At 41.7% G+C, this 26534-nt stretch overlaps 1 protein-coding gene across 5 annotated transcripts in view; it reads right to left on the bottom strand.

Moving 5' to 3' along the window:
* Positions 1–26534, bottom strand: part of LOC132883543 (uncharacterized) — a 95727-nt gene that overhangs the window by 11505 nt on the left and 57688 nt on the right. The window contains exons 2-6 of one of the 5 annotated variants that reach the window (XR_009654362.1): positions 13601–13728; positions 13178–13471; positions 12813–13094; positions 1683–1870; positions 947–1427 (exon numbers count right to left, since the gene is read on the bottom strand). The exons of 1 other annotated variant lie outside the window; for it this stretch is intronic. Coding sequence is in view for 1 of the 4 variants with exons in the window: in XM_060917285.1 (XP_060773268.1) it covers positions 12813–13094; positions 13178–13471; positions 13601–13661 (637 nt within the window). In the remaining 3 variants the exon portion in view is untranslated. Of the gene's footprint in view, positions 1–946; positions 1428–1682; positions 1871–2192; positions 2744–12812; positions 13095–13177; positions 13472–13600; positions 13729–26534 lie in introns of those variants that run through there. 3 more of the 5 variants (XR_009654360.1, XR_009654361.1, XM_060917285.1) reach the window with 3 other exon arrangements.

Genomic DNA, 26534 nt, shown 5'->3' with positions numbered 1-26534 from the left:
CATACAGTGAGATCGCCAAAGTTTAATAAACTGAAAATGCAATAACTGTAATTTTGAAGTAGATGATGTATAGGACATGTGTCGTTTGTGTCTTGTGACTTATTGTAAAAATGATAAAGGGTTCAAAATCGCATAGTTACAAATATAATAGTAACTTCATATGATATTAACCACTGGTTATTTCAGAGAGGAAAAAAATGGGGACACTATTGCTTCCATTCGGGACAATGCAACACAGAATTCGGGACCACTGGGGGACACAAAGAAAAAAAAGTTAATTTTGAGCCCTGCCCAGGGAGTGATCATTTCAAAAGGCTGGGGTGGTCGCACAAGTGACAAGCACATCAACAACTGTGGCTTTTTGAACAACTTGCTTCCTGGAGATGTGATTCTAGCTGACAGAGGGTTTGATATTGAAGACTCAATAGGTCTTTACAATGCACGTCTTCAGATTCCGGCATTCACAAAAGGGAAGCAGCAGTTAAGTCCACTGGACACTGAAAGCACCAGAGCACTGGCCTCGCTTCGTATACATGTTGAACGGGTCATTGGACTTACCAGACAGAAGTACACAATACTGGAATCAAAAATACCCATTACCTATTTACAAAGTGACCGGTATGGACTAACAACATTGGACAAAATCGTACGCGTTAGCTGTGCCCTGACTAACCTGTCTGAATCAGTCGTACCATTCGACTGACCTCACTTTTTGGTCTGGCGGCTTATGGTTCTGCAGTCTGGGCAGAACCATTTACGTTTTGGGGGATTTTTTTTTTAATCCTATGCATACTTGATGGAAGCACTTAATCTGACAAAATCCAGACTTGCATATAATGAGCGAGCTAGCCACAGTGTCATCTTTGCAGTAGCAAGGCGTACTGTCTGGTTCATCTGCATTCTTATCCTGTGTGAGGTGTTGCTTCCTACTGAACCACTTACTAACCAGTTCTGGTAAGATAGACTGCACAAAGAAGAGTTTCGGTTTAACAGCTGCTTGTTCTGTAAATGTCCTGTCCGGTTCTATCCTCTCCAGGTAGATTCCGTTGTCATCACTTCCAGCCACTTCTGCCCACACCATGAAGTCACAGTATCTGGCTCCAGCAAGAAGTAGCTGTAGCTGGACTTGGTGGTAAAATTTATGGCGGTGGTTGAGCCGGAGTGTGCCACTGTCATTCTTGAGACAAAACTGTTTGTCCTCTGCTGCTGCATAAATGTCCTTTTTGGTCAAGCAGAATGGACACTTAATCTCAAGCACTCCTCTGCCACAGCAGTCACACTGCACAAGACCATCTGGGGATGCTCCAAGGAATGGGTAATCAGGATGTAGGTGTAACCCAGCTGTTGTCACCTCTACATTTTGGTGGTTGAGGGCAATGTACTCCTGATACATATCACGGGCTTGTTCCTCATGATCGCATCCCCATCTGTGAGGGAAGGAACAACTGCATTTAGTGACAGGCATTTACTAGAATTGTAGAACAAAACAGTCCTGGTGTTGTTTGCATCAGTGTCCTTAGGTGCATCTGAAAATATGTTTTTTCATTTTTCTTCGGCTTGGTATCATTAAACGCGTGTGACAAAGTGTATACATACGTCTGATGTTTGTGTGTTAATTTACTCAAATTTGTTTTTTTGTTACTTCTGGTATAATTGAGTCTTATGTAGAACTTATAACCCACCGCGTTGCTGTTGTTTGGAATGAGAGAGCCCCTGGATAGCAGATCTGCTTGATCAGCGAGACAGACGGGTTGTGTGGATCTGTGCATGTGGCAGCTTTGAACAGTGATGCAGTGATCTGTCCTGCCCTCTGTTGATACCAGATCTTGCACTTCGTTTGTTCTCGGGTCTCTCGCTCGATCACTGCTGCCTGTAATCGAGCAAGAGACTTAAAAAGTGTAGGGTACCATTTCCGTAGCATTAAAAGTTTACCACGTAAGAATTTTAGTTAATGAAGGATGCTTTGTTGATCATAGCCATTGTCATACAATAAATTTAAACTTTTAACAGTTGAGCTTAAGTTACACTGAGATCAGATAGCTGTGTTTATTTATACTACAGAGAGAATATAATTTCATGTTATCTGGCCCCATATTTAAGTTGATTCAAGGGGAAACTTTTAAAGTAATACTGTGGGGAGAGCAGAATGATGTTTATTTATATTAAAAATATTTGATTTCAAGTTCAGTTACCTGTTCCTGTGAAACTTGAAGGGTAGTGAAGACCTCTTCACACTTGTCATGTAGCTCTTGGCGGGTGAGCTGCTCAAATGTCTCCTGGTATAATTCAGGTAATGATGCTGCCACTGCTTTTGGTATGAATGTCTTTGAATATTTGGGGACCAGTGACAAGACTGCAGATTTGACTCCAGTTGCATGAATGCTGTCATACAGGGACTGTTTATCATCAGATGTTGGCAAAAGGGATATCCTTGGAAGTGCTTGTTGCTGGAGACACTGTCTTGTGTAATTTGACCTTTTTCCTTTGGGGGCTGGTAAAATCTATGCTGCAGCCTTCTACATAATCAATCTTGGCCCCAGATGTGTTGGACCAGGCACAGGGAAGGGATGTGCAGGATGTCTCCTTTGCAATCTTGACAGCTGCCTCAACAGAAAAGAGGGTGGCTGCAGCTTTCCCCTAAGCCTGCCATACATGTGCAGTGGGCTGACAGAACCTCTCCAGTGGTGTCTGTAGCTACCCAAGGTCTGAGTGGGGCAGCTGACAAAGCCTGGGAATGGGCAACCTGAAGTAAAAATGCATAATATGACAAGTTACGAGAACTTGAATTTTTCTGTAGGCCTACTGGTTATTTTTAGTCACTGCACACTTTATTGGACCATTGGGGTCTTTTCAAAATATTATTTAGAACTTGGAAGGATGAGAAGAAAACAGTAAATCAGAAATCTGCACACACGTGCGCAGCTTTCTGATTTACTGTTTTTCAGACAAAAACATACATATTTACAACCCTGTCGTTATCTGGAACTGAGTTTAAATTTCGAACATTAAGACAAAACGTCCTGCATAGTCTCTATGATAAACGTCTTAATGCCACTTACCCGTGAGGTTATCAAGTAGACATTCTTCTTCGGTACCTTCCAGAGGTGTAGTTGAGATACCCATCCCGCAACAAAATATTTATAAGCTTCCAGGCTCTTGTAAGCTTTGAGGGCTTTGCCAGTGTAACACGATTCACAAGAAAATTGTAAATGTCGTGGTAGGCCAGATCGGGCAAATCGCCAGCACCGCAGCTCCGAATTTCCCTGAACAAGGATTGCGGCAAGTTGTACGGATCTGCAATCCCCAACCTGGAACACTTTTCCACGTAACGCTGACTCACGTCACCTTCAAGATGCTGAACAAACTTAGACAAGTAATCGCGCGATGTAGATGGGGTATTTTCCAGGGCTTTGAACCGGTTCAAGGAACGAAAACCGGGAACTTTTTCTATTTCACATGGAACAGAAACGAAACCAGAAACTTTATTATTTTTTATGTTCCGGAACAGAAACGCTTATTAAAAATAATGGTAACCGGTTAATACCGGTTTTTATTTCGTTCCTCAAAGTTTCCGTAGCCTACAAATAAAATAGCCATTCTTCTCCTGCGCAAGTTACTATGACCTGCTGGGGTTCACTTCCTGTGTGATGTTCGCTGACTGAATGGAGAGAGTGGGAAGGTGGACTGCTATCACGTCTCCATGTGATAAGTGAATTACTGAGTGTCTGAGCAAAGAAGAGCCTGAACGATGCAACCTCCCTATTGGCTGTTTGTAAAAATGTATCAATTGTTGCCCTTCCCACGGGAATCATCGCGGGCTCGAAAGACGAGACCTGACGAGTTAGTTCGTTGGTAGCAGAACAATGTCTGGACACAAATCGGGTTTTCAGAAAAGGAAAGAAAATAAATGGAGGGTTGAAAATACAAAAAAGGAGGCAGAAAATGCAAAATGAGTTTTAAGGTAGGACAAATGGTTACTTTTTAAGGCAGCCCGCCGTGGCTGCAGGCTTTCAGTTGTCATTGAATGGTTACTTTTCTGAGGCAGCCCGCCGTGGCTGCCTGCAGGCTTATTTATTATAGCCCATTTAGTTAAAATAGTTAATATAAAATGTTATAGTTATGTGATGGTTGTCCTGATTTAGACTGGTGGGTTTTTTTTGGGGGGGGGTTTGCGCGATGTTGCACCCGGGTCCAGATTAGGTACGAGTACCGTGAGTCTGGCGTTATGGCTTTTACAGAGACTTGGTTCACAAATGATATTCCTGATCACTATATTCAAATCGAGGGTTTTTCACATGTGTGTTTGGACAGGAACGCAAACTCTGGCAAACTTCATGGCGGGGGTGTGTGCCTGTATATAAAGGACAGTTGGTGCCAAAACTTTGCTGTGAGAGATAAAATATGCACACCTGATTTAGAACTTGTGCGTGACCCTGCGACCACATCTCCCCAGAGAATTCAGCAACTTGTTTATTTGCGTTGTGTACGTCCCTCCCAGTGGGAACGCAGGCAGAGCTGCAAACTTAATTGCTGACTGTGTCCATCGTCACTTACAAAGTAAGCCTGATGCCCCAATGTTCATACGGGGTGATTTCAATCATTGCATTCAAATACTTCCGGGCTTTGACCAATATGTTAAGTGCAATACCAGAAATGAGACACTACTGGACAAATGCTATGGCAATGTTAAACAGGCTTACACTGCCAAAGCCAGACCATCACTTAAGGACTCTGATCATAACGTAATTCACCTGCTCCCCACATACCGCTCTGTATTCAAATCAACTAAACCCGAAATACACACGATTAAGCTATGGACAAGTGAAAAATCGGAGGAATTAAAGGGATGCTTTCTCAGCACTGACTGGGACGTTTTCCTCAAAGACACGGACATAGATTCCGTTGCACTATCACTGATTATATCAACTTTTGTATTGATGCTGTTATACCGTCCAAAACTGTTAAACGGTATCCTAACAACAAACCGTATTTTAACAAACGACATTAACCAGTGTATCAAAAGAAAAAAAGCTGCTATTAAGGTGGGGGATAAGGTTGCAATTCGAGCGGCCCAAAAGGATCTGAACTTTCACATAAGAACAGCACGGCGGCAACACAAGGAGCGCGCAGAACAAGACTTGGCGGAATGCAATGCAAAGAAGTTGTGGGACTCGATCAGACAAATGACATATGACTGCAAAAAGGAAGCCCTTGTCTGCTCTCAATGAAAGGGCTAGGGCAAACAAACTGAATTTTTACATGCGTTTCAATGTGGACAATAGTGCAGAATGTGCCGATGTTTTGAAAAATGTGGTGTGTGACCTCAATGCGCATAGGATTGAAATTCAGCTGGAAACGGTAGTTATAATGTTTAAACGTATTAAAGGATATGGGACATGGATTTTTACCTGGGTATAATTATGTATAAAGGACATAAGAAATGCCATCTAAATCACTGCAGGGCGTCAAAAATGTGAAAATCACATTATTCAAGTTTTTTTATACATCAGCATAAAACAAGGATTCGTTAATGAGCTAGGTGGTCACGTGACCCGTGACGTAACAAAAACTTTCCAAGGAGCCAGCGCTTGGGAATCTAAAGTAAACAGGTTACCGAAATGGACACCATCGACAGTGACATTCCCGATGTTTCACAGAGACGTGAAGTTAGACCCTATCAATTCGAACCGATAGCTGGAAATTCACATGAACATGGATCTTGTCTTTACTCTGACGGGTCAGATGATTCTGAGAGTGAGAGTTCATTCAATCCCCATGAAACTGAAAGCGGTCGGCTCGATAACACTTCCTGGTAAGTTAAAAACAATTCTGCTCAAAGGCTAATGATCTGTTGAAAGAAGTATTTTTGTATCATACATTGAAAGTTCATCATAGATCTAGCTAAAGTCCGTTGCAAGCTAGTTTTTTTTTTTGGCTGATATTTTTCGAGATTGATTGAGATACAATGCTTCGAGTCCGAGATGAAAACATTCAAAATGGTGAAACGCCATCACACAGCCAACAACACTACGCCGTTTGGCGAAAGAGATGAAAATTAAGTTAAACAAACTTACCAACCTAACATTTAAATGTCCATTAATGTTACAGGATTTCTTGACTGTCTCTACAGTTGTAGGAATGTTAGGCCCTGTATATTATGGCGCTATCACTGCCTCCATGAACCCGGCTATACGGCCTATTGTCCTCACCGATGTTTATGTCGGAATCCGTATAGTTGCTCCAGAAAATTATTCAATTGTTTTGAAAACATAATCGATATCTATTGTTGCACTGAAATGTCAACTCTGTTTTATTCGCGCATAATTAAAAAAAAAAGTGCTTACCAAACAGCCGGTTTGCCAATTCACATCGCGTATATATTAAATAATACCAATTATTTGAGGGTGGGGGTTTCAGTTAAAAATTAATATTTATGATTGTCTCACTTTATTTGAAAAAAAAATTGTATTATAATTAAAAAAAAAAAAAAAAAATTCTACAACTTCACCACAACTCCGATTCGGTACGTAAACAAAGGACAGAGAGTAAATGAGTCAGAATTATGATCAATAATTGATACACCCAAAATTATAATACTAATCCTTATCTCGGCTTTCAGACGCTTAGCAAATGCACCTCGTGGTAGCCGTAGCACTTCTGGTTTCACTCCGCCATCTTGTTCCTGAATTGGGACGTTGGGAACGGCTCCATCTTTAAGTAGCCTCTTAAATTTGGCTTGGCAATTAATATCGCTCAGTACCTGAGTATTAAAGTTGAAAGAATCCTCTGTGAAATGGTCTGAACACAGTTTGTGGGAAACAGTAGCTGCAAAGTTTTCTCTACGGCAGTAGTGAGCCCACACTTTCCTCAGCTTCGGGTCCTTGGGGAATGCAAAAGAAACTTACTCCAGGGCATTTCTCATTGGAATTATTGCAACCATAAGCAGCACAATACACCATGATGCCCAATGTATGATGTCCAATGTACTTTAAAGACTATAAAAACAATTTTCTTGTCATCCACTTCTCCATTCATCTACCCGCTTGTGCTGTGCCCAAAAGTTTTTGTGACGTATGATCACGTGACAGTGGCTCTTCCGGTTGTAGAAAATGCATATCGGAAGTCGAGCAGAAATGCCATATAATCATCACGAATAACGATTTTGCTGAATTTAATAGATTTTGTATTTGTTGATGCAATTAATTCATACTTTTAATGGAAAGAAACCGATATAGCATGCATTTATGTTTCATGTCCCATATCCTTTAATACTAAGAAAGCTACAGGGCCAGATGGCTTGTCTGCCTTTATCCTGAAGTCTTTTGCGGACGAATTATCTCCAGCTTGGCAAAAACTATTTCAGTTATCTATTGACTCCTATAGTATACCAAAGCTATGGAGGACTTCCATTATTTTACCCATTCCTAAAAAGGCTAGTCCTCAAGAGGATAATGACTACCGGCCCGTGACCATCACCTCAAACGTTTTTAAATCATTTGAGAAAATAATGATAGGGAAACTTCGCACAGATGTGCAACCTGCTCTTGACAAATATCAGTTTGCCTACAAACGGATATTTTGTTGATTTTAGTTCTGCTTTTAATCTTATCCAGCCACACATTCTTCTTGAAAAGTTAAAATCAGCTGAATGTAAATCTGTTTTTAATTAGGTGGTATTATTCCTTCTTATCAAATAGGCCACAACAGGTCAAGTTTAATTCTACGTTGTCTGATATGACGTTACGCAGTATCGGCGCGCCCCAGGGTTGCGTCAGCTCACCTTTTTTGTTCACCTTGTACACCAATGATTGTGTGAGTCCTGGGCCAAATCAGTACATTGTTAAATTCTCAGATGATACTCTTATTCTTAGCCTCCTCACTAAACATGGTGATTTGAACATTCACCAAACAGCAGTAGATAAGTTTGTTAATTGGTGTGATTCACATTTCTTACATATTAACACAAAAAAGACAGCAGAGATGGTGCTAGATCCCAAATCCCTCTGTGGCCAGGGCACAGTGGCTATACATGGCCAGGCCATTGATCAGGTGAGTACTTTTAAGTACCTGCGGGTGCATATAGACAGCGACCTCAGCTGGCGCACCCAGGTGACTAATGTTTGTAGGGCAATTCCATGTAAATGTCAACCTCACCATGCAAAAATAAAGCAACATGTAATACATCAAAACCACTCCCAGAGATCTCACCTAGGCCTGTATTTTACAGATGTGAATAAGTTGAACCAATTTGTAACCAACCTAATATGTCACTGTCAGTCTTTCTTATAATGTAAAACCCAAGCTAAAATCAACTTTGATCATGTACAATTCTATATTATTGCCACAAGCCACATAAATGTATGCTAAAATCCACAAAACAGCAAAACAATAGCCATCCTAAATATTATTTAAGAACTTTGATAGTTTTAGCTGATATTTAGAGAGTTTTTCAAAGGGTTATGGTGGTTAAATTGCTGATTTTCTAAACATATGCCATGTCTATTTCAGATGCGTCACATCCATAACGGAATTATGTCACATCCATAACGCTGATTTTTTCTTCCTAGATTCTGCTTGAAATAGAAAATATTTTAAACAAAGGCTTTTTTTATTTTCAGCTAAGACTCCTTTATTAAATGCATGCCTGCATTTGGATATTATGTTTGCAATTTCACAGAGTTTGATGAATATGTGTAGTCACCCTGGAAATGGGGTATTTTTTCCGTCACATCCATAACGCATGTCTTTTTTGGCATTTTCTAGAGTTCTAAATGTACTATGGGAATTATTTTTTTCCCATGACTTCTCCAATATGAGAGGTCTTAAAAATATACAACAAATTTTAAAATACTGGAAAGGAATAAAAATTAACTAGGTCAGTTGTTGCCATTTTGAGTCCAAATGTCACATCCATAACGCTGGAATTGCTCTGTACTAGAATCCATCAGCGTCTTCATTTTCTGCACAGACTCAGTCTTTGGAGTATGTAAAAACAATTTTCTACAGAGCCACAATTGAGTCTGTTCTTCGTTATGGCATTACCTGCTGGTTTGGCAATTTAACAGTAAAGCACAGGGCGGAAATCTCAAGCCTCATCAAAACTGCAGGCAGGATTATGGGGGTGACGCCCCCCCTTAACCCACAGGAGCTCTTTGAGCAGGCCACTATTAGACAGGCAAATGTCATTGCATCAGATTGTGATCATGTACTGAATGGAGAATATATCCTTTTGAACTCTGGGAGGAGATTTAGACTCCCTCTGTGTAAACACAATCGTTACAAACATTCTTTCATACTCCAGTCTATTAAACTACTGAATAAACAGGGAAGGAATGGATTGAGTGGGACAAAATGGACCTCTTTAGTTAGGGATTGTACCGCAGTTGGTGATGAAATGAAGTAATGACTGAGGGTGTTAGCTGGGTGGAGGGTATGTATGAATGAATCCTTGTCTTTCTCCCCCCCCCTCCCCCCCCCCATCTGTCCCTCTGAGTTACATGTTGATCCTGGGATTGAGATGCTGGCCTCTTCTGCCCCTCGGACCTGCTTGATCCATCCTGGTGCCCTGTGTCTGGTCGGAGTTTTATCGCCCCACTCCTGTGAAGGACGGCCCCATGAGGACAGTTGAGGGTTATACCTGTTAAAACTGTTAATATTATAGTCAGGCTGTCTGTTGTTGCCCAAATGAGGATGGGTTCCCTTTTGAGTCTGGTTCCTCTCGAGGTTTCTTCCTCATGTCGTCTGAGGGAGTTTTTCCTTGCCACCGTCGCCACAGGCTTGCTCATTGGGGATAGATTAGGGATAAAATTAGCTCATGTTTTAAGTCGTTCAAATTCTGTAAAGCTGCTTTGCGACAATGTTTATTGTTAAAAGCGCTGTACAAATAAACTTGATTTGATTTGATTTGATATCTTAAATTATGGAATGAATGTAAATTTAGATATTTATTATAGTATGAATGTGTTTATGGTTGGTGGATGGGGTGGTGCTGTGGGGTGGGGGGTGATGGGAGTGCTGGTATGGATTTGATGGGACCGGGGCAGTGGGTTAGGACATCCAATGTCTCTGTACCTTACACCTATCCCTGTCTTTTGTATGTCTCACTGGTAACGTATTGTACGTTAATTTTATCTGGGGTTTTTTTTTGGTGTTTTGTCTTATGGTTTTGCAACCACCCTGTCTCCAAGACAAATTTCTCCTTGGTGGAGACTAATAAAGAAACCCAACATCCTCTATAGACCCTTTTCAGTCACATGACCTTCGTAAACGCGACCGCCATTTTGGACATGTAGTGGACTTCAGCTCGAATCAGTTTGAATGCGAGGAAGGCGACAAACGAAAAACATAAAAGAAAAAGGAGCGAGATGCAGAAAACACCTTCACTATCCAGCGACGTAGGGCATTTACAGGGCGAGCAGAGGGAGAGGTATTTGCAAAAATTGAGGTTAGCAGGCTTGGAGAACGACGTTTACCTGCTTCCACCAGGATTATTCACTGACGTACGGAAGTACACGAAGCCCTCGTCTTTACCTGACTTCGGCCCACATGATCTGTATACCCATGTGGTTAAAAACCCAATCGCCATACACACCAACGTCCGAGGTCCTGGAGCATGCTCCGGCTTGCTCCAGGAGTGCTCCGGCCGAGGTTCCGGAGCGCGCTCCGGCTTGCTCCCCCTCAAATTAAGCAGCGCACTCCGGCTTGCTCCCGGAGTGCTCCGGCCGAGGTTCCGGAGCGCGCTCCAGCTTGCTCCCCCTCAAATTAAGCAGCGCGCTCCGGCTTGCTCCCAGAGTGCTCCGGCCGAAGTATGCAGAGGGCTGCCAATCTGTTAATGGCCGCTATCCATCTTCTCCGTCAGGATCTGATAAAATTATAAACCTTGCCTTGTTTGTTGATGGTTACTACATCCAGGTGCACAACAATATAGTGGCATGATGGAAGTCTTGCTGAAAGTAAAAACTTTCTTTGCTGCCGTTCCTCAGTGTTGGCTGTGGTAAACTACAGGTAGTACATGTCCAAAATGGCGGCCGCGTTTGTCATGACGTCACATGAAAAGGGTCCATATATTACTGAATCAACACATATACCAACTTTCAAGACCAAACCACTCAGTTTTCAAGTTCTGCTCCAGAAACAAAAACTACCCCCAAGACCAAGTCTGAACTTGTTTCCATGGAAACATGAAAAATTAAAATTTCTCAAATGTCTCAGTATGAAAAGGCACATCTACATCACCTCGTTAACACGTACACCAAGTTTCAAATCCGTATCAATAGTTTTGGATATATACTCCAGAAACGAACACTGCTCTTAGAAATCTATTTATTATGTAAAAATTTGAAAAATCCAAAATAGCAAAAAGGCACCAGTTCACATGTTGCTCGATATGTATACAAAGTTTCATGAAGATATCTTCAGTAGTTTTAAAGATATGGCCCAGAAACGAGAATGTGACGGGACGGACAGACGGAACTCGTTTCTATAATAATTTCATACGGTTTGTTCGTACGTGTACCTTGCAGCAAAAACCTAACGAGCACATCTACTGTAATAATTCTATTGTTCATTTGTACTTACATACACAACTTGTTTTTATTTGTCTGGTACTTTGATAAATAAATGCAAAAGACAAATTTAATATGCAGTTTTTAAGTGTGTATGTTGGGGGAGGGGGGGTTAATTGTGGATGAGGGGTTTTGTAAGCGATTGCTGTTGTTGCTATGTGGAAGTTGTGGCATTAGCCCCGTCTCCATTACTGTTCCTCTAGTTATTGAGTGAAGACGGCGTTTTGTACACCGTGATGGTGATGAAGACCATGTTCACATGAAGATGTTGCTCTGTTCAGACCAGTGTGTCCGGACTCAGAGCTGGTAGAATCCAGGAGCGTTGTGAAAGCCGTGTGAGGGACCAAGTCATTTTAACCAACATTCAACTGTTGACATTTCTTGAGCACTTTACTAATACACATCAGTGACAACGTTTACTTTCTCCATCATCACGCTGTGCAATAAATCCAGTGCTAGAAACGGGTGCAATATTTATGCGGCAGCAGTTTGTTTATTTCATGTCTGTTGTATCTTTCACTGCACATGGAGCGAGGAGAGATGCAGTTTCGTTCTGCTCTGCACTACTTGGTGTACGGTCTGAATAACAAAGTTGACTTTGATTTGAGTGGAGTGAGCCGGATTCCTCGCTTCCCAACTACAGTCAAGAAGACGAAACAGGGAAGGTGACGTACCGTGGTGGATTTTGCTGAGGGAGATTTCTCCAGGCTGGAAAAGTTCCCTTGTTGGCTGTCTGACCCAACAGAGCCAGCTATTTCATCATGTCTTTACTCGCCGTTCTATCGTAATCGTGGTGCCGAGCTCAACCCTGTGGTAGCCCTCCTATACTGCGGTATTGCAGTTATTGTTGCAGTCTACACCGTCAAGTGAGCGCCTACAACATGCCAAGAAGAAAGGACCGAGTGAGCGAAGGAGCTTCTTAGGGATGGTAAATCAGTTGGGGAAGTTCATCATGATGGTGTCTGAATCCATCAAACAAAGCTGAGCTGATTGAGTTTTTGTACCAGGAGTGGCATAAAGTCACTCAAGAGCAATGTGAAAGACTGGCAGGGAGCATGTTAACACGCATGAAAGCGGTGATTAAATGTCAGGGTTATTCCATCAAATATTGATCTCAACTCATCCCATGTTCAAACATATAACGCCTCTGCTCTGTGCTCAGTGTGAGAGACTGATGGTAAAAATATAATTTAAAAGCAAGGACAGTATATTAACTATATATTATAGACAGGACAGTAATCCCCCTACCTTCAACACTGAGCTCGTAAATATGAAGGTCTTCCTTCTCCTCTGGATCTCGGACGATGTAAACTCCCCCATCAGTCGACCGGACTCCTCTCAGTGTGAGAACCGTGCTATTGAGTGATGTTCTCGAGGTGTATTCAGCTGGACAGTGGAGTGAGCTTCTGTCCACACTGCAGATCTGTTTATCTGAATCTCTGTGGTAATAGATCACCTCCACTTGCTCTGATACGTGCAAATCCAGCAGCAGATCTTCACCAGGCTTCAGCTGAACTGATGAGATCAGTCCTGAGAAGAATAAATTAATTGTATGTAAATGTGATCATTTCCATCAGCAGCAGTTGGTCTGTAGAGCAGGTAAAGACACTTACTGTCGATGCTGAGTCGCACATCATTAACTGCTTTTCCATCACACCGACACGTGTACGTTTTCCTCTGACTGAAATCAGCTGCAGGGATGGTGAGGGTGAGATTTCCCTTCAAATACTCATCATGGGACATTTTAAATCCCTCCTCTGACCAGCAGGATGTCTGATTGCACTGAGCCACTACATGATCGTTACTGAACAGAGTCCATGTGGCCTCATAAGAACAGTTCCATTCACATGGCAGAGCAGCAGACTGATTAAACTTCACCCGTACTGTAGTAACAGCTGATACAGGTGCTGAAACAGAGAAAATACTTCACACTTAGTGTTTTTAACCCCCCAACACGTACAGGTGAGAGACAACAGTGTAATACAGGAAGCTCACATCCAAATATTATTGTGATACACCGGAGTAAAATCACTTACTAGTGATGGACGTGATCGTGATGACGAAGAGGACACCGTAAAGGACACAGGAGGACGTCATGTCTGAGACGCCACCACCAGCACTTCTTAAGGTTTAGTCAGCAGGGCAGTACTCTGCATATATCACACTGTACGGGTCAGAAACCAACCAGACATTCAGACTCAGCTTCTGCCCAGTCCACACTGGCATTTTTAGCCGTATGGCTACAAAAATCAGAATAATTGCGTTATAAGGGCATGTATGTCACTAGAGGCACTCTCAGGCTATCACAGTTTCACTGATTAATCAATTTTACAATTTACTAAATATCAGCTGATTTACAGTGGTGCTTGAAAGTTTGTGAACCCTTTAGAATTTTCTATATTTCTGCATAAATATGACCGAAAACATCAGATTTTCACACAAGTCCTAAAAGTAGATAAAGAGAACCCAGTTAAACAAATGAGACAAAAATATACTTGCTCACTTATTTATTGAGGAAAATGATCCAATATTGCATATCTCAGGGATTAAAGTTCTCCGGCACCATGCCGGATTTCCGGTTTGTAGTGATTGCCCGTGGATTTAAAAAAATAATAAATCGAAAATAAATTGACGGCAATTAAAAAAAAAAAAAAAAATGACCGTCGAAATCCCTCTTGTGTTTGTCAGCCAATGGTAGTAAAGGAGCGCTCTGAAACTGACAGTATTAGCCAATCAGAAGAAGAATGGGCGGGTCTAAGGAAAGCCTTTACCCCCTCCTCTCATTTCTTCCTTGCTTCGATGCGGTGCAGTGCTGAAGATCGACACGGAAAGTCACCTCGCGCCGTTACGGCTCCATTCAACGGAGAGAGGGTAAAAAGTAAAAAAAATAAAATAAATGAACTTTTGTGTTGGAGAGAAGGGCGAGGGAGAGAGAAAACGGAATTGCATGGTGGCGTGGGCAAAATGCAGTTCGTGAACTCTGGGGCAGATGTAACATTTGTGTATTTAATTTGCCATTCTACTACTGATGTTCAAAGTTATTGAAATGGTGAAATTGTTAAATTATTTCAATTATTAAAACTTTTAATGCTCTCTAAATGCCATACTGAATTTCATCTACCTTTGTAACAGTTCACCTTGTGACTGTAGGTTAATTTATTACTTGTTAAGGACAACGCTGAGCACCAAAACTGGATATCAAAAGAAATGTGGTACATACAGGTGGTAGATATAGTAGATGCACTTTTGCCATCTTCTGGCCGTTTTTGGTATTGGAGTTTCAAAAGTCAAATTTAATTTTCCATTCATGCAATCTCTGATCCCATGCCCCCACAAACCCCCTGGTATGGCTTGAAAATAAACACACAATCCAAAACACGTGCGCACACACACACACACACATATATATATATATATATTAGTTTCTTGCCTGTGTCGACAAAGTTCAGGCTCAGGATTTTTTTTTGCTTTAATCCCTGATATCTGTGAGTGGCAAAAGTATGTAAACCTTTGCTTTCAGTATCTGGTGTGACCCCCTTGTGCAGCAATAACTGCAACTAAACGTTTGCGGTAACTGTTGATCAGTCCTGCACACCGGCTTGGAGGAATTTTAGCCCGTTCCTCCGTACAGAACAGCTTCAACTCTGGGATGTTGGTGGGTTTCCTCACATGAACTGCTCGCTTCAGGTCCTTCCACAACATTTCCATTGGATTAAGGTCAGGACTTTGACTTGGCCATTCCAGAACATGAACTTTATTCTTCTTTAACCATTCTTTGACAGAATGGTCATTTCTTTTTCAGCTAATGATTTTTAAAAGTTGTTTTTTTTCACATAACACAATGATACAACCGTACCACAGTGGGTAAAAACATTGGATGATAACTCCGACTGGTTTTATTAAAGCGTTTCAGTAAGCAACAGCTTCACATGAGCTAATATCAACAGGCTAATACCGAGGTCTAGCATCTTAGAATCTTAACATGTAGCTCTGCGCTTACCGGAGTCCAACAGAGGGCTTACGTGGTCGTAGCGGCTCCTCTCTCTTTTCCTCAACGTTCACAAACTCTCTCCTAATAAACAAAAGGTTTATCAACACACTATGTGAAGATTGTGAATTTATGAGTTTTACGTCACGTTTCATACCCAAGGTCCGTCAGCTCACTCAACAGGTGTGCTGCTCTCAGATCGGTGTATCGGCAGTGAGTGTCGCTCGGTGTGTGGGCGTGAGCAGGACGTGCTCAGCGACAGTTAAAAGGAATACAGGGCCGATTCGCCACCAACTGGTGGGGCACGGGAACTACACTCAAATAACATATGGGTTTAGTAACCATATGGGTTACATTTATACTGAACGATGTTCATTATAAATCAGTCTGTGATACTTTTTGGTGGAAAACGCAGCAGTATCTCGCTGGTATGATTATGTCCTCTATCAGTCTGTTTCCTGCTCTGTTCAGATGGAACTGATGAGGACTTGTACAGACAAACTCCTGCTGGAATCCTGTGTGTTGGAGAAAATCCTTGGCTGAACCCGTCCAGAGCTGGGATCGTTTTGGAAGGCAGGGTGGTGATGGATGAACTGACCGACCTGCCTCAGGCCTTCCGTCTCCTTTATGGACTGATTTATTCCCGGCACCTGCACCACCCCAAGGGTATGAAAAACACTGACCTTTGTTCAGCGGGTAATGCTCGACCTTGGTAAAGTGAGCTGGCACCCCCCAAAAAAAAAAAAAAAAATTTTTTTACTTTTTTGGGGGAGGGGACCCCACAATCAGCTTGCAATGTAAAATGGGATTCCAAATAGTCACACAACTGCTCCAGATTATCAAGTGCTTTTGTTTTATGTTGGCAGGGCTCGACATTAACGGTTGTCCGCTTGTCCGGGACAAGTGATCCTTTATGTCGGACAAGTTCATCGTCTCAGTTACTTGTCCGATTGGACAAGTGCCAAAATATGCCGATATTCGGGTTACATATCAAATTTATCAGTTTATTCACATGATTTCCGAAGCATCTCACTCGACATATTGTTTTGATGAATCGCCGGATGTTTCTCTTTGGAAAGAGCGATGTGCGCATGCGCAATATTCTGCTTGCGAAACCGGCCAATACTGCTTCATGTATTTGAGCTGAAAAGTAAACGGTCGTTTACCAGACCCTCCAGGATTTCGCGATGTTGCGATTTGCAACTTCAACGCAAATTCAACCAATCCCCACGAATTCAGGGCGGTGTTGCAATTATATCCAATCACCGCAACTTTCCCGCAAATTTGACCAATCGTTGGCGTCGACAAACTACCTTCCGCCTTACTTCCGTGTATACATTCAAGAGAAGCAGCATGTGCGCAGTGTTGCCAGATTGGGCGGTTTTAAGTGCATTTTGGCAGGTTTTGAACATTTTGGGCTGGAAAATGTATCTGGCAACACTGCATGTGCGAGTCAGTGTTTATATAGGCTTAAATTCTGTTACTGAAAGTGTGTGATGTTTACAGTGAAGGACTGTGTGCACTTTACATTATTTTCTACTTAATACAAGAAATTAATGGATGCCAACATTTTTGCCAAAATGGTATTTTATTTTCCATTGTTTAGGCAGCTTCAGCATCATACTGTGAGATTCTGTTCAAATTGTTTTTTTTCCTTTTATGAAGCCTGAGCCATTTATTTTATTAGTTTATAATTATTGTTTAATTTAGTCTTCAGGAGAGACTGCCTGCACACAGTACTAATATTAGTTTTTTTTTCTTGCATGAAAGCTGAGGCATTTATATTATATTTTAAGGTAACTTCATGTTGTGCTGTGAGGTTCTCTGCACTTTAACTTTTGAACCAACAGGTGCATTTGGATAAGTAAAGCCTATTTTTCTGCATTTTTGTAGTCCTGGTAATCTTTTATATTGGTAAAGTTGTTTATAGGACCATTTCTCAGTGTCTTTTTTTAATCAATAGTTTCAGTAATAACTTAATATTTAACATATCACTCAATTTTAATCACAAAAAGAGAAAATCAACAATTTCTTGCAGCTTTCACTTCCTCCCGCAATGTAATCGCAACAAAAACCTAAAAAACACCACAACTTCAATTGCAACCATTAAATACCATACAGGAGCCACAATGAATGAATAAACAACAATTAATCAGTGGAGGATATATATTCAAAGTTAATAATTTAAAAATGAAAATATACTGTACAATTTTAATTTTCTGGTTTTCAATTTCTCAAATTGATGGAGTCCAATTTTTTTCTGCAGTGAATATATTTTTGTGTTAAATTAATTTCACCAGAATTACTTTATTACAAATAGTTTTTGTGGGTTTTTTTTCTCGAATTTTTCTTTGTACAAGTCAACTTCACATTCGGACAAGTAAATTTCCTTTCAACTTGCCTGACAGGACAAGTGGTTTCAAAAGTTAATGTAGAGCCCTGATATATAAACACACATTTTATATATAAAAACTGGACTCGAACCCAGAACCTTCTTGCTGTGAGGCGACAGTGCTGACCACTACACCTATTTTCTTGTGTCTTCACAGTTAAAACTCTTCGAGCGACTGAGACACCGTGTTTTCATCCCTGACTTCTAGAAGAGGAAGTAAAACCGAAGCTAAAGAAGGCGGCCGCCATTTTGTTTTCAGTCCCGAGTCCACTGGATCACAACACAACCAAACTCACCGGAGTAAAAAGTATTATTGATATTTAACAGTAATTAACACCCGGGTGTGGTGTTTCTACACTGCTTTCAGGCTTCAGGTGATTGTTCTTCTGGAGTTTGTGTAGAATGTTCTGCTGAAGTTAGTTTCAGGTTAAGCTCTGTTTTAACATACAAAGATGAAAATCTCAATCTAAAACCGACTTAAAACCCACCATCAGTTCATACTTAAAACAAATAACATTATTTTAGTAATACTGTAATGTTTTAAAAACTCTTCACACAGCTTCCTAAGGCAGAGATTTATCTCCACAGGGCCATTTTACACAACCAGAGACTCAGATTGTTTTGCAGGTCAAGGGGCCCACAGGGCCCCTCCTGGGAAAAAACAGGGGCCCATTTCTACAATGGGGGGCCCAGTGATTATCCTTCAGTTGAAGCGAACCTAGTGAGCCCAATGAACAGCTGGGGCAGCCCAGGGGCTGTTTTCTTTTCAATTCTGTTTTTTTTTTTGGTATTAGAAGCCATATGAAGCAATGTAGATGACAAAAATCAATGCTTCAACCAAATATATTGAGATATTGTTTAATCAGTGGCAATATTTTGGAATTCAACCACAGGCCACTATACATCACATCTATATTATCTCCTTGTAAATTATAGCACAAGAATGGGTTTGTTTTTTGCATGCTGTGACGGTCCAATTCTGCTTGTCTCTAATCATCTCTACTTCTAATTTCAGAGAATCAGATGGGATGCTGAATCTTCAATCTTGGGTTCAAATTCAGGCTATGAAGTTTGAAAATTAATAATGTCTGATAATGATACAACAGTTGTAAATCTAGTATGACTAATTACCTTGGGTATCAGTTTTTTCAGGTGAATGTACTCTCTGCCGAAGAACGACAAAATAGATGCATTTTTCTTTTTTTTTTTTCTTATCCATGTTTTCTTGTCTGTTTTGAATATTTGTACATAGACCGTAAGACGCCACCCAGCGAAAGACTTGGATCAGGTTTTACTCGCTTGGGATACTACAAATGGGGCGGCGTAAATACACGAATGGGTCCGACATATATTCAATATGGCAGCGGTCAAAACAAATTCATCCGATGCTGAAATCTGTTGAATATCCAGATAATTATGTTGGAAGTTGCATATTTGTGCAAGATTTTCAATATTGAGACCACGAAGTCAAGTAATACCAGTGTAGGAAATTCATGGAAAATATCAGCCAGACCACAAGGCAGGCAACTCTGAAAAGTTGCCTGCCCCAATTTCAACTATAATCCGCCCTAATATTGCATAATTTTTGAAAAATTGTAAAAGAGGCAATGCATGTAATGTATCATGCATGTAATTTCATATATTCAATTTAGTTTTATCATTTATTACTGGTGTTTATGTATACAAATATATGTGACCTATGTTGCTTGAGATCAGCCAAACCATCATGCTTCAGATTGATAGAACCAGTGACAAAAGCTTCATTGGCATATTTCCTAAGTCTATCTGGGGTTTTTCGTTTAGACAAGGGCCCATATGCAGCTCTACACACCTTACAGTAGATAGTTTGTTTGTTGTCATCAGATACCAGCCAGTCAAACTTGTTTCCAACTGTCCACAACAGGTCTCCTCTCATCTTTATCATATTTTTGTTGTGCTTTCTTTCTCTCTTCAGTTTGTTTTCGTTTTTGAGAGGTCTTTGGTTCGGGTGGTTTTATCCCAAGATACTCATACAACATTCAGATATTTGGAACAATTAACAATCAATTTTATGTGATATTTTGACAAAACTCATGTGGTAGGATGCTGGTTTTCAAAGTCACAGACATAGATGTGACTTGGGGTGGATTTCACTGAACTGTGTGTATCGAGCTCTCTGATTGGCTGAACCTCTGAAGCAACAGCCAGAGCGCTCGTTTCATCTCTATGCGAAAACAATATGGCCGCGCCCGCGTCGGTAAACAAACCAACAGAATCTAGTGAAAATGTCTTGAAAAGTCCTTCAATATGATGAAATATTGAGAGAACGATGAACCCCCTCAAAGAGGGACCGCCCATGGGGCTGGCAGCTTATAAATTAATTCCCGCTCTTGCTGCAAACTGACCGCGACGGGCGGTGGGGCGGGCACCCATTTCCTACACTGGTAATATGCCACGAAACGTTCCAAATAGGATATAAAAATCAATGCTCGCGTCCATATTGGCCCCTGCCCCCCTCGACAATGCGTTCATTATTTGAAATAGTGTGTCTTAGACGCGGGCGCGCCAACAATCTGAGTCTCTGCACAACTATTTCCTCTCAGTGTTTTTACCACAGGGCCATTTTACACATCTATTTCAGAATCAGAAACACTTTAATTGCCAGGTATGTGGACACACGAATTTGACTCCGGTTCACTTAGCTCTCATAGTACAAAACATATTTAAAAAAAAAACAAAAAAAAACGCGTAGACACAATCAAACAACAAAAATAGGTGCATAGTGCAAAGTAACCCTGGTAAGTCAAGTATGGAATAGTTAAATAAATATGAAGTATACAGTGTGCACAGAATGACAGTACAAGTGCGCAGATATTTTACAAGTGATATATATTACATACACAATATATTACTGATACATGAATCTGGATTTTAGCTGTTCATCAAAGAGACAGCCTGAGGGAAGAAACTGTCCTTGTGTCTGGTTGTTTTTGCATACAGAGATCTAAATCGCCTCCCTGAGGGGAGAAGATTAAACAGTTTGTGACCAGGGTGTGATGGGTCCGCAGAGATGTTACCTGCCCGTTTCCTGACTCTGGACAAGTATAAGTCTTGGATGGAGGGCAGGTTGACACCAATAATTTTCTCTGCAGACCTTATTGTCCGTTGCAGTCTGCTGTTCTCCTGTTTGGTGACCAAACCAAACAGTGATGGAAGAGCAAAGAACAGACTGAATGATGGCAGAGTAGAATTGTGTCAGCAGCTCCTTAGGCAGGTTGAGCTTCCTGAGCTGGCACAGAAAGTACAACCTCTGCTGAGCCTTTTCATGACAGTGAATGTTTGTCTCCCAGTTCAAGTCCTGAGAGATTGTGGAACCCAGAAACCTAAAGCTTTCAACGGCAGTCAGTGATGTTGGTGATGGGCAGCAGAGTGGGGGGGCTCCTCCTAAAGTCCACGGTCATCTCCACAGTTTTGAGCGTGTTCAGCTCCAGATTGTTCTGACCGCACCACCAGACCAGCCGTTCAACCTCCCGTCTGTATGCAGACTAGTCACCGTCCCGGATGAGGCTGATGACCGTTGTATCATCTGCAAATTTCAGGAGTTTAACAGACGGGTCTTGAGGTGCAGTCGTTGGTATAAAGGGAGAAGAGCCGTGGGGAGAGCACACACCCTTGTGAGGCGCCAGTGCGGACAGTCCGAGTGCTGGATGTGAAGCTCTCCATCCTCACCTGCTGCTTCCTGTCAGTCAGGAAGTTTGTAATCCACTGACAGGTGGAGGAGGGCACAGTGAGCTGGGTGAGCTTGGTGTGGAGGATGTCTGGAACAATGGTGTTGAATGCTGAACTGAAGTCCACGAACAGAATCCTGGCGTACGTCCCTGCAGAGTCAAGGTGTTGCAGGATGTAGTGCAGTCCCATATTGATTGCATCATCCGCTGACCTGTTTGCCCGGTAGGCAAACTGCAGGGGGTCCAGCAGGGGGTCTGTGATGTCCTTCAGGTGTGACAACACCGGTCTCTCGAAGGACTTCATCACTACGTTCACACTGCAGGCTGAAGTGACTCAAATCCGATTTTTTCGCCCATATGTGACCTGTATCCGATCTTTTATTGACAATATGAACGACACCGATCCGATTTTTTCAAATCCGACCCAGGCCGTTTGGATATGTGGTCCTAATTCCGATTCCTATCCGATCTTTTCATATGCGACTTCAGTCTGAACCGCCAGGTCGCATTCATCCGACTTACACGTCATCAACAAGCCACAAACGTCACTATTCTGCGCTGAAGTAGGTGGCGGGCCTCTCAAAAAAAGTTACAACAAAACCCTTGCCCTCTTCCTTCTCAACCTCTTCCTTAACATCAGGCTATTGTGCATGTTCTGGCTCCATCGCAACAACAACTGCATCATCGTCAGGTACTCCATGCTGGCTACTGTCATACGCAGGAAACTTTAGGTTACTTCCGTAAACACTGGCTATGCTCACTGCGTGTGACGTCGTCGTATCCTGCAATGCGCATACGGAACACTTAGGTCGCTTTTCGTTCATACTGAGGATCACATACAAGTTGCATATATTTGTTAATGTGAACGACCTCACAAAAAAATCGGAATTGAGCATTAAGCCTTGCAGTGTGAACGTAGTGCATGACTACAGATGTGAGAGCTACAGGCCTGTAGTCATGATGGTGGTTTTCTTGGGAACCGGGATTATTGTGGAGCATTTGAAGCATGAGGGGACTTCACACAGCTCCAGGGATCTATTGAAGATTCGGGTGAAGATGGGAGCCAGCTGATCAGCACAGACCTTCAGACAGGAGGGTGATACACCATCTGGGCCAGGTGCCTTCCTGATCTTCTGTCTGTGAAAAAGCTGATAAACATCCTCTTCACAGATCTTGAGTGCTGGTGTGGGGTCAGAGGCTACATCCCAGTGTTTCCCACAGACCAGGTAGCAATTTGTGGTGCTCCACTGTGCCGATGAGGGAATCGTGCACGGTGGTGTCGGTCATTGGGGTGTATACAAAGTGTTTACAGTAGGCGGTGTTCAAACAGTATTTTTCCTTCAGAGTCACCTGCTGGGACTATTTTAAAGCTACAAGAAGCATTTGAGATTATTCAGTTCAATCTAAATTCTTTTAAGTTCTTTAAGAGAAGACAGCTAAAACAATTTTTACCAGAACCCCGCCTGGTTTCATTCCTCGACCCAACTTTACATTACAGGGCAAGCCATTAGTTTGCGGGGCTTGATGTTGGTGGAAAACCTCTCTTTTAAATTTATGAAAATTACTCACCAAAATTGAAGTTAAAGTTTAGCTTTTACTAGAGATGCACCGATTGCAATTTTTTGGGCCAATTCTGATTTCCGATTTTCCATGGAGTGTGACCTGCCGATACCGATTTTGGCCGATTCCAATTTCATTTTTTCAAACCACTTAACAGCACACACAAAGACTATTTTCTTTTTATCTTTTCTTTAATAGAACATCCTGCCAGATTTTCAGTAATAAATTTTCAACACCTCAAAGGTTGAAAACAAACAAAAGACATTGTTCTTTGTAAAATCTTTCTTCATGTTTGGTATTAACATTAATTCCTGAAATAGGAAATTCACACAAACATTTTTTCTTTTCCCATCCAATATCTGGCACAAAAACAACTTCCCCCTCATATATTATTTGCCTGCTGCTATGGAACACACTTTCATAAGCCTATTTGGATCTGAAAACTTATGCCTTACAGAACAACCCATTTCTTCATTCAGGATCAAAATACAAAAATAATTTCCAGTCATACTTATACCATAGCCATTCTATCATTTGTCAAATGTGTATTTGTAGAGTAATTTCCAATGGAATCAAGTGCAACCAAGGTCGTAAAACAAACAAAAAGACATTTTTTTCTCTCTTTGTACAAATCTAACTAGATGTTTGGTAATAGGCTAAAGTATTAATTCCTGTAATGGGAAATTCACACAACCACAAACATTTTCTTTTCACATCCAATATCTGGTACAAAAAAAAAAAAACCCACTATATTTGCATATCCAAATATAGTGAATTTTTTTTTGTTAACGGTGCGCGCACCGGAGCTCGTTAGGCACGCAGGACTGACACTGTTCTGCGCAAGCGCAACACAATCGCACTAGAAAGCATGTTCAAGCTGCCAGTGTAGCTGCAGCCTTTTTAGTTGCGAATTACAAGTATTTTCACTTTCATCTCTATGTGATACGCAAGTTTTGATCGGCAGAAAATCACTATTTTAATTTTGACCGGCCGGTCGCCGGTCATGGCCGATCACGTGAAAATCGGCCGATTCCGATCGGCAGCCGGTCAATCGGTGCATCTCTGGTTTTTACCCTAGTTTTTTGCCTTTTTGATGGCAATCTTTCAATCATTCTTTAGTTGACATTCAAGGAATAAATTGCAAAAAACAAGCTGGAGGTTTTTATTTTAAATATTGAACTCAACACTTACCTCAACCAATACCAAAATGAAAAATAGTATAATGTAACAAAATAATAAAACAATTAGATGCAAGAAACCACTTAAGGTAGCACCAAGGCAACTAATAATGAAAAAGCATTACCCTAATTGGTGCAAAGCCTGCATGCCCTATCAGAACATTTAATTCTGCATGGCTTCCTGAAAAAAAAAAAAAAAAAACCTCAAGTGCCCTATCGTAAGGGAAGTCATTGCTGTGGCGGGATAAACGGGATAATGCAATAAGGCCGGTTCCTCGCGTCAAGCTGCTACCGTATGCATCAAAATTGGTTTGTAGCCTGACGCAGTGATGTCCGTTTCCTGTAAGCCAAGAAGGCTATGATAAAGCTCATCATGAGCACGACGTAGGCTACCTTTTAAAATAAGGGGTCGGAAGGCGAATCGGGAAGGCTGCGTTATTTTTCATTAGCCTAACAGGCCGACTTGCACGCCTCTCCATCTCTGTGCACGCGCACGCGTGAACGAGAAGAGCACTATGAATGAACGGAACGATACGCAACGGAATTTTTTTTCTTCAAAATCACGAGTCTGATTGTGTGGCAATAGGAATCCATTGTGTGGCGCTGCGCCACACAATGGTCTATGTATGGGAAACCCTGCATCCACACGACAACGAGATGTTTAAAAAAATATCGCATCCACATGGGCAACGATCAGTAAAATATCAGGTCCATACGGCAACGCAACGCTTGCTGAAAACGATGCAATACACATGCCACACCTCTAGGGGCGCTGTAAGACGGTCCCTTCGGAGACACCAAAACAATAGAAGTAGTAAGGACGCATGCGCATAAACTTATGCGCGAGACTTCATATTAGCCACAAAGTCAGAAAAATCTGTTCGTCAAATTACATTATAATGACCAAATACAATGAAAAAGTATTTTTCCAGTCTCACCTGTGAAAGGTAATCCCATGTGATCTCGTTTGGACGGTAAACCTGTTGGTACAGTTAAACGCAGCACATGAATGAGGCATCTTTATTCTCCGCTTTGACCTATCCAATATGGCGGCGAGGATGACATATGATTCTACGCGGAAGGCGGCGTCTTTAATGGTCCGGAATAAATTGAATGCTACACGTTGATGGATTAATTTGCTCTTCTACGCCCTTTTTGAGGAATGTATTGTAGGACTTAAACCAATATCGGAAGAGGTGAGATCGCTCCTTTTTTTCCTGACGGGATTGACTCTGCCCTAAGGGCTATTCTCTCCCTCTCTCTCTCTCTCACTTTGCACCATTACACAATAAATATTCACAGTGAAAATATTTTGTAAGCGTGTTTCAGGAACCAAGTTATAGGATTTGTTGACAACTCGCATCGAGTTCGTTACACTTCTACCCGGCGTGAAGCACTCACAGTCATGTGGTTGTGACGTCATCGTAAACAAATCTGTTCTACTCATCCAGACGACTTCGCAACGGCAACGTTGCCAGATCTTTCCACTCTGGAACCCGTTCTCAAAAGATTGCGTTTTGGGGCACCCAAAACGCCGGTGCCGTGTGGACGCCAGGCCGAAACGATAAACAATTGTATCGGATTCACCTGAATCCGTTGCCATGTGGACAGGGCCTTAGCTGATTTCACCTCTTTCGTCAGTCAGTACGTTTACATGCACATCCAAATCGAGCTGCTGTCGATAATCGAGCAAAGGGTCCAAGCAGGGGTGCCAGAGAAATCCAATCCTACATGCACACAAGGAAATCGAGCTCGTGTGAGGTACATTGTGCACCCGAGCCACAGGTGGCACTACACGCCCCATCGTGTTGGTACACTTCCGGTTGTCGTCATGAAGAGCTATTCAAGAGTATAAACAAAGTTATCAGTTCCGTGTTCACAAGAAGTGTTTGTAGTTTGTATGTACGAACAGAAGTGTTCCTAATAAAGTGGGCGGCTAAGGTGAAGTGTCATGCCGACCGAGGCTGTTTTTTTTTTTTTTTCCAACCGAGGCTGTTGTGTTTCCCACTTGTGGTCTCGTCACTCGTCACTTCCAGAAGGGGCAGTGCTGAAGTAAGTAGCTCTACTACGCATCTCGATAGGGTATACATGCACCAAGTAGCTTGGCAAAAAAAAAACAAACAAACAAAAAAAAAAACAAAAAGC

This window comes from Neoarius graeffei, chromosome 1 (assembly GCF_027579695.1).
Source record: "Neoarius graeffei isolate fNeoGra1 chromosome 1, fNeoGra1.pri, whole genome shotgun sequence".
Lineage (NCBI taxonomy): Eukaryota > Metazoa > Chordata > Actinopteri > Siluriformes > Ariidae > Neoarius > Neoarius graeffei.
Note: the sequence above shows the minus strand (reverse complement) of the source record. Positions and strands in the feature narration are given on the sequence as shown.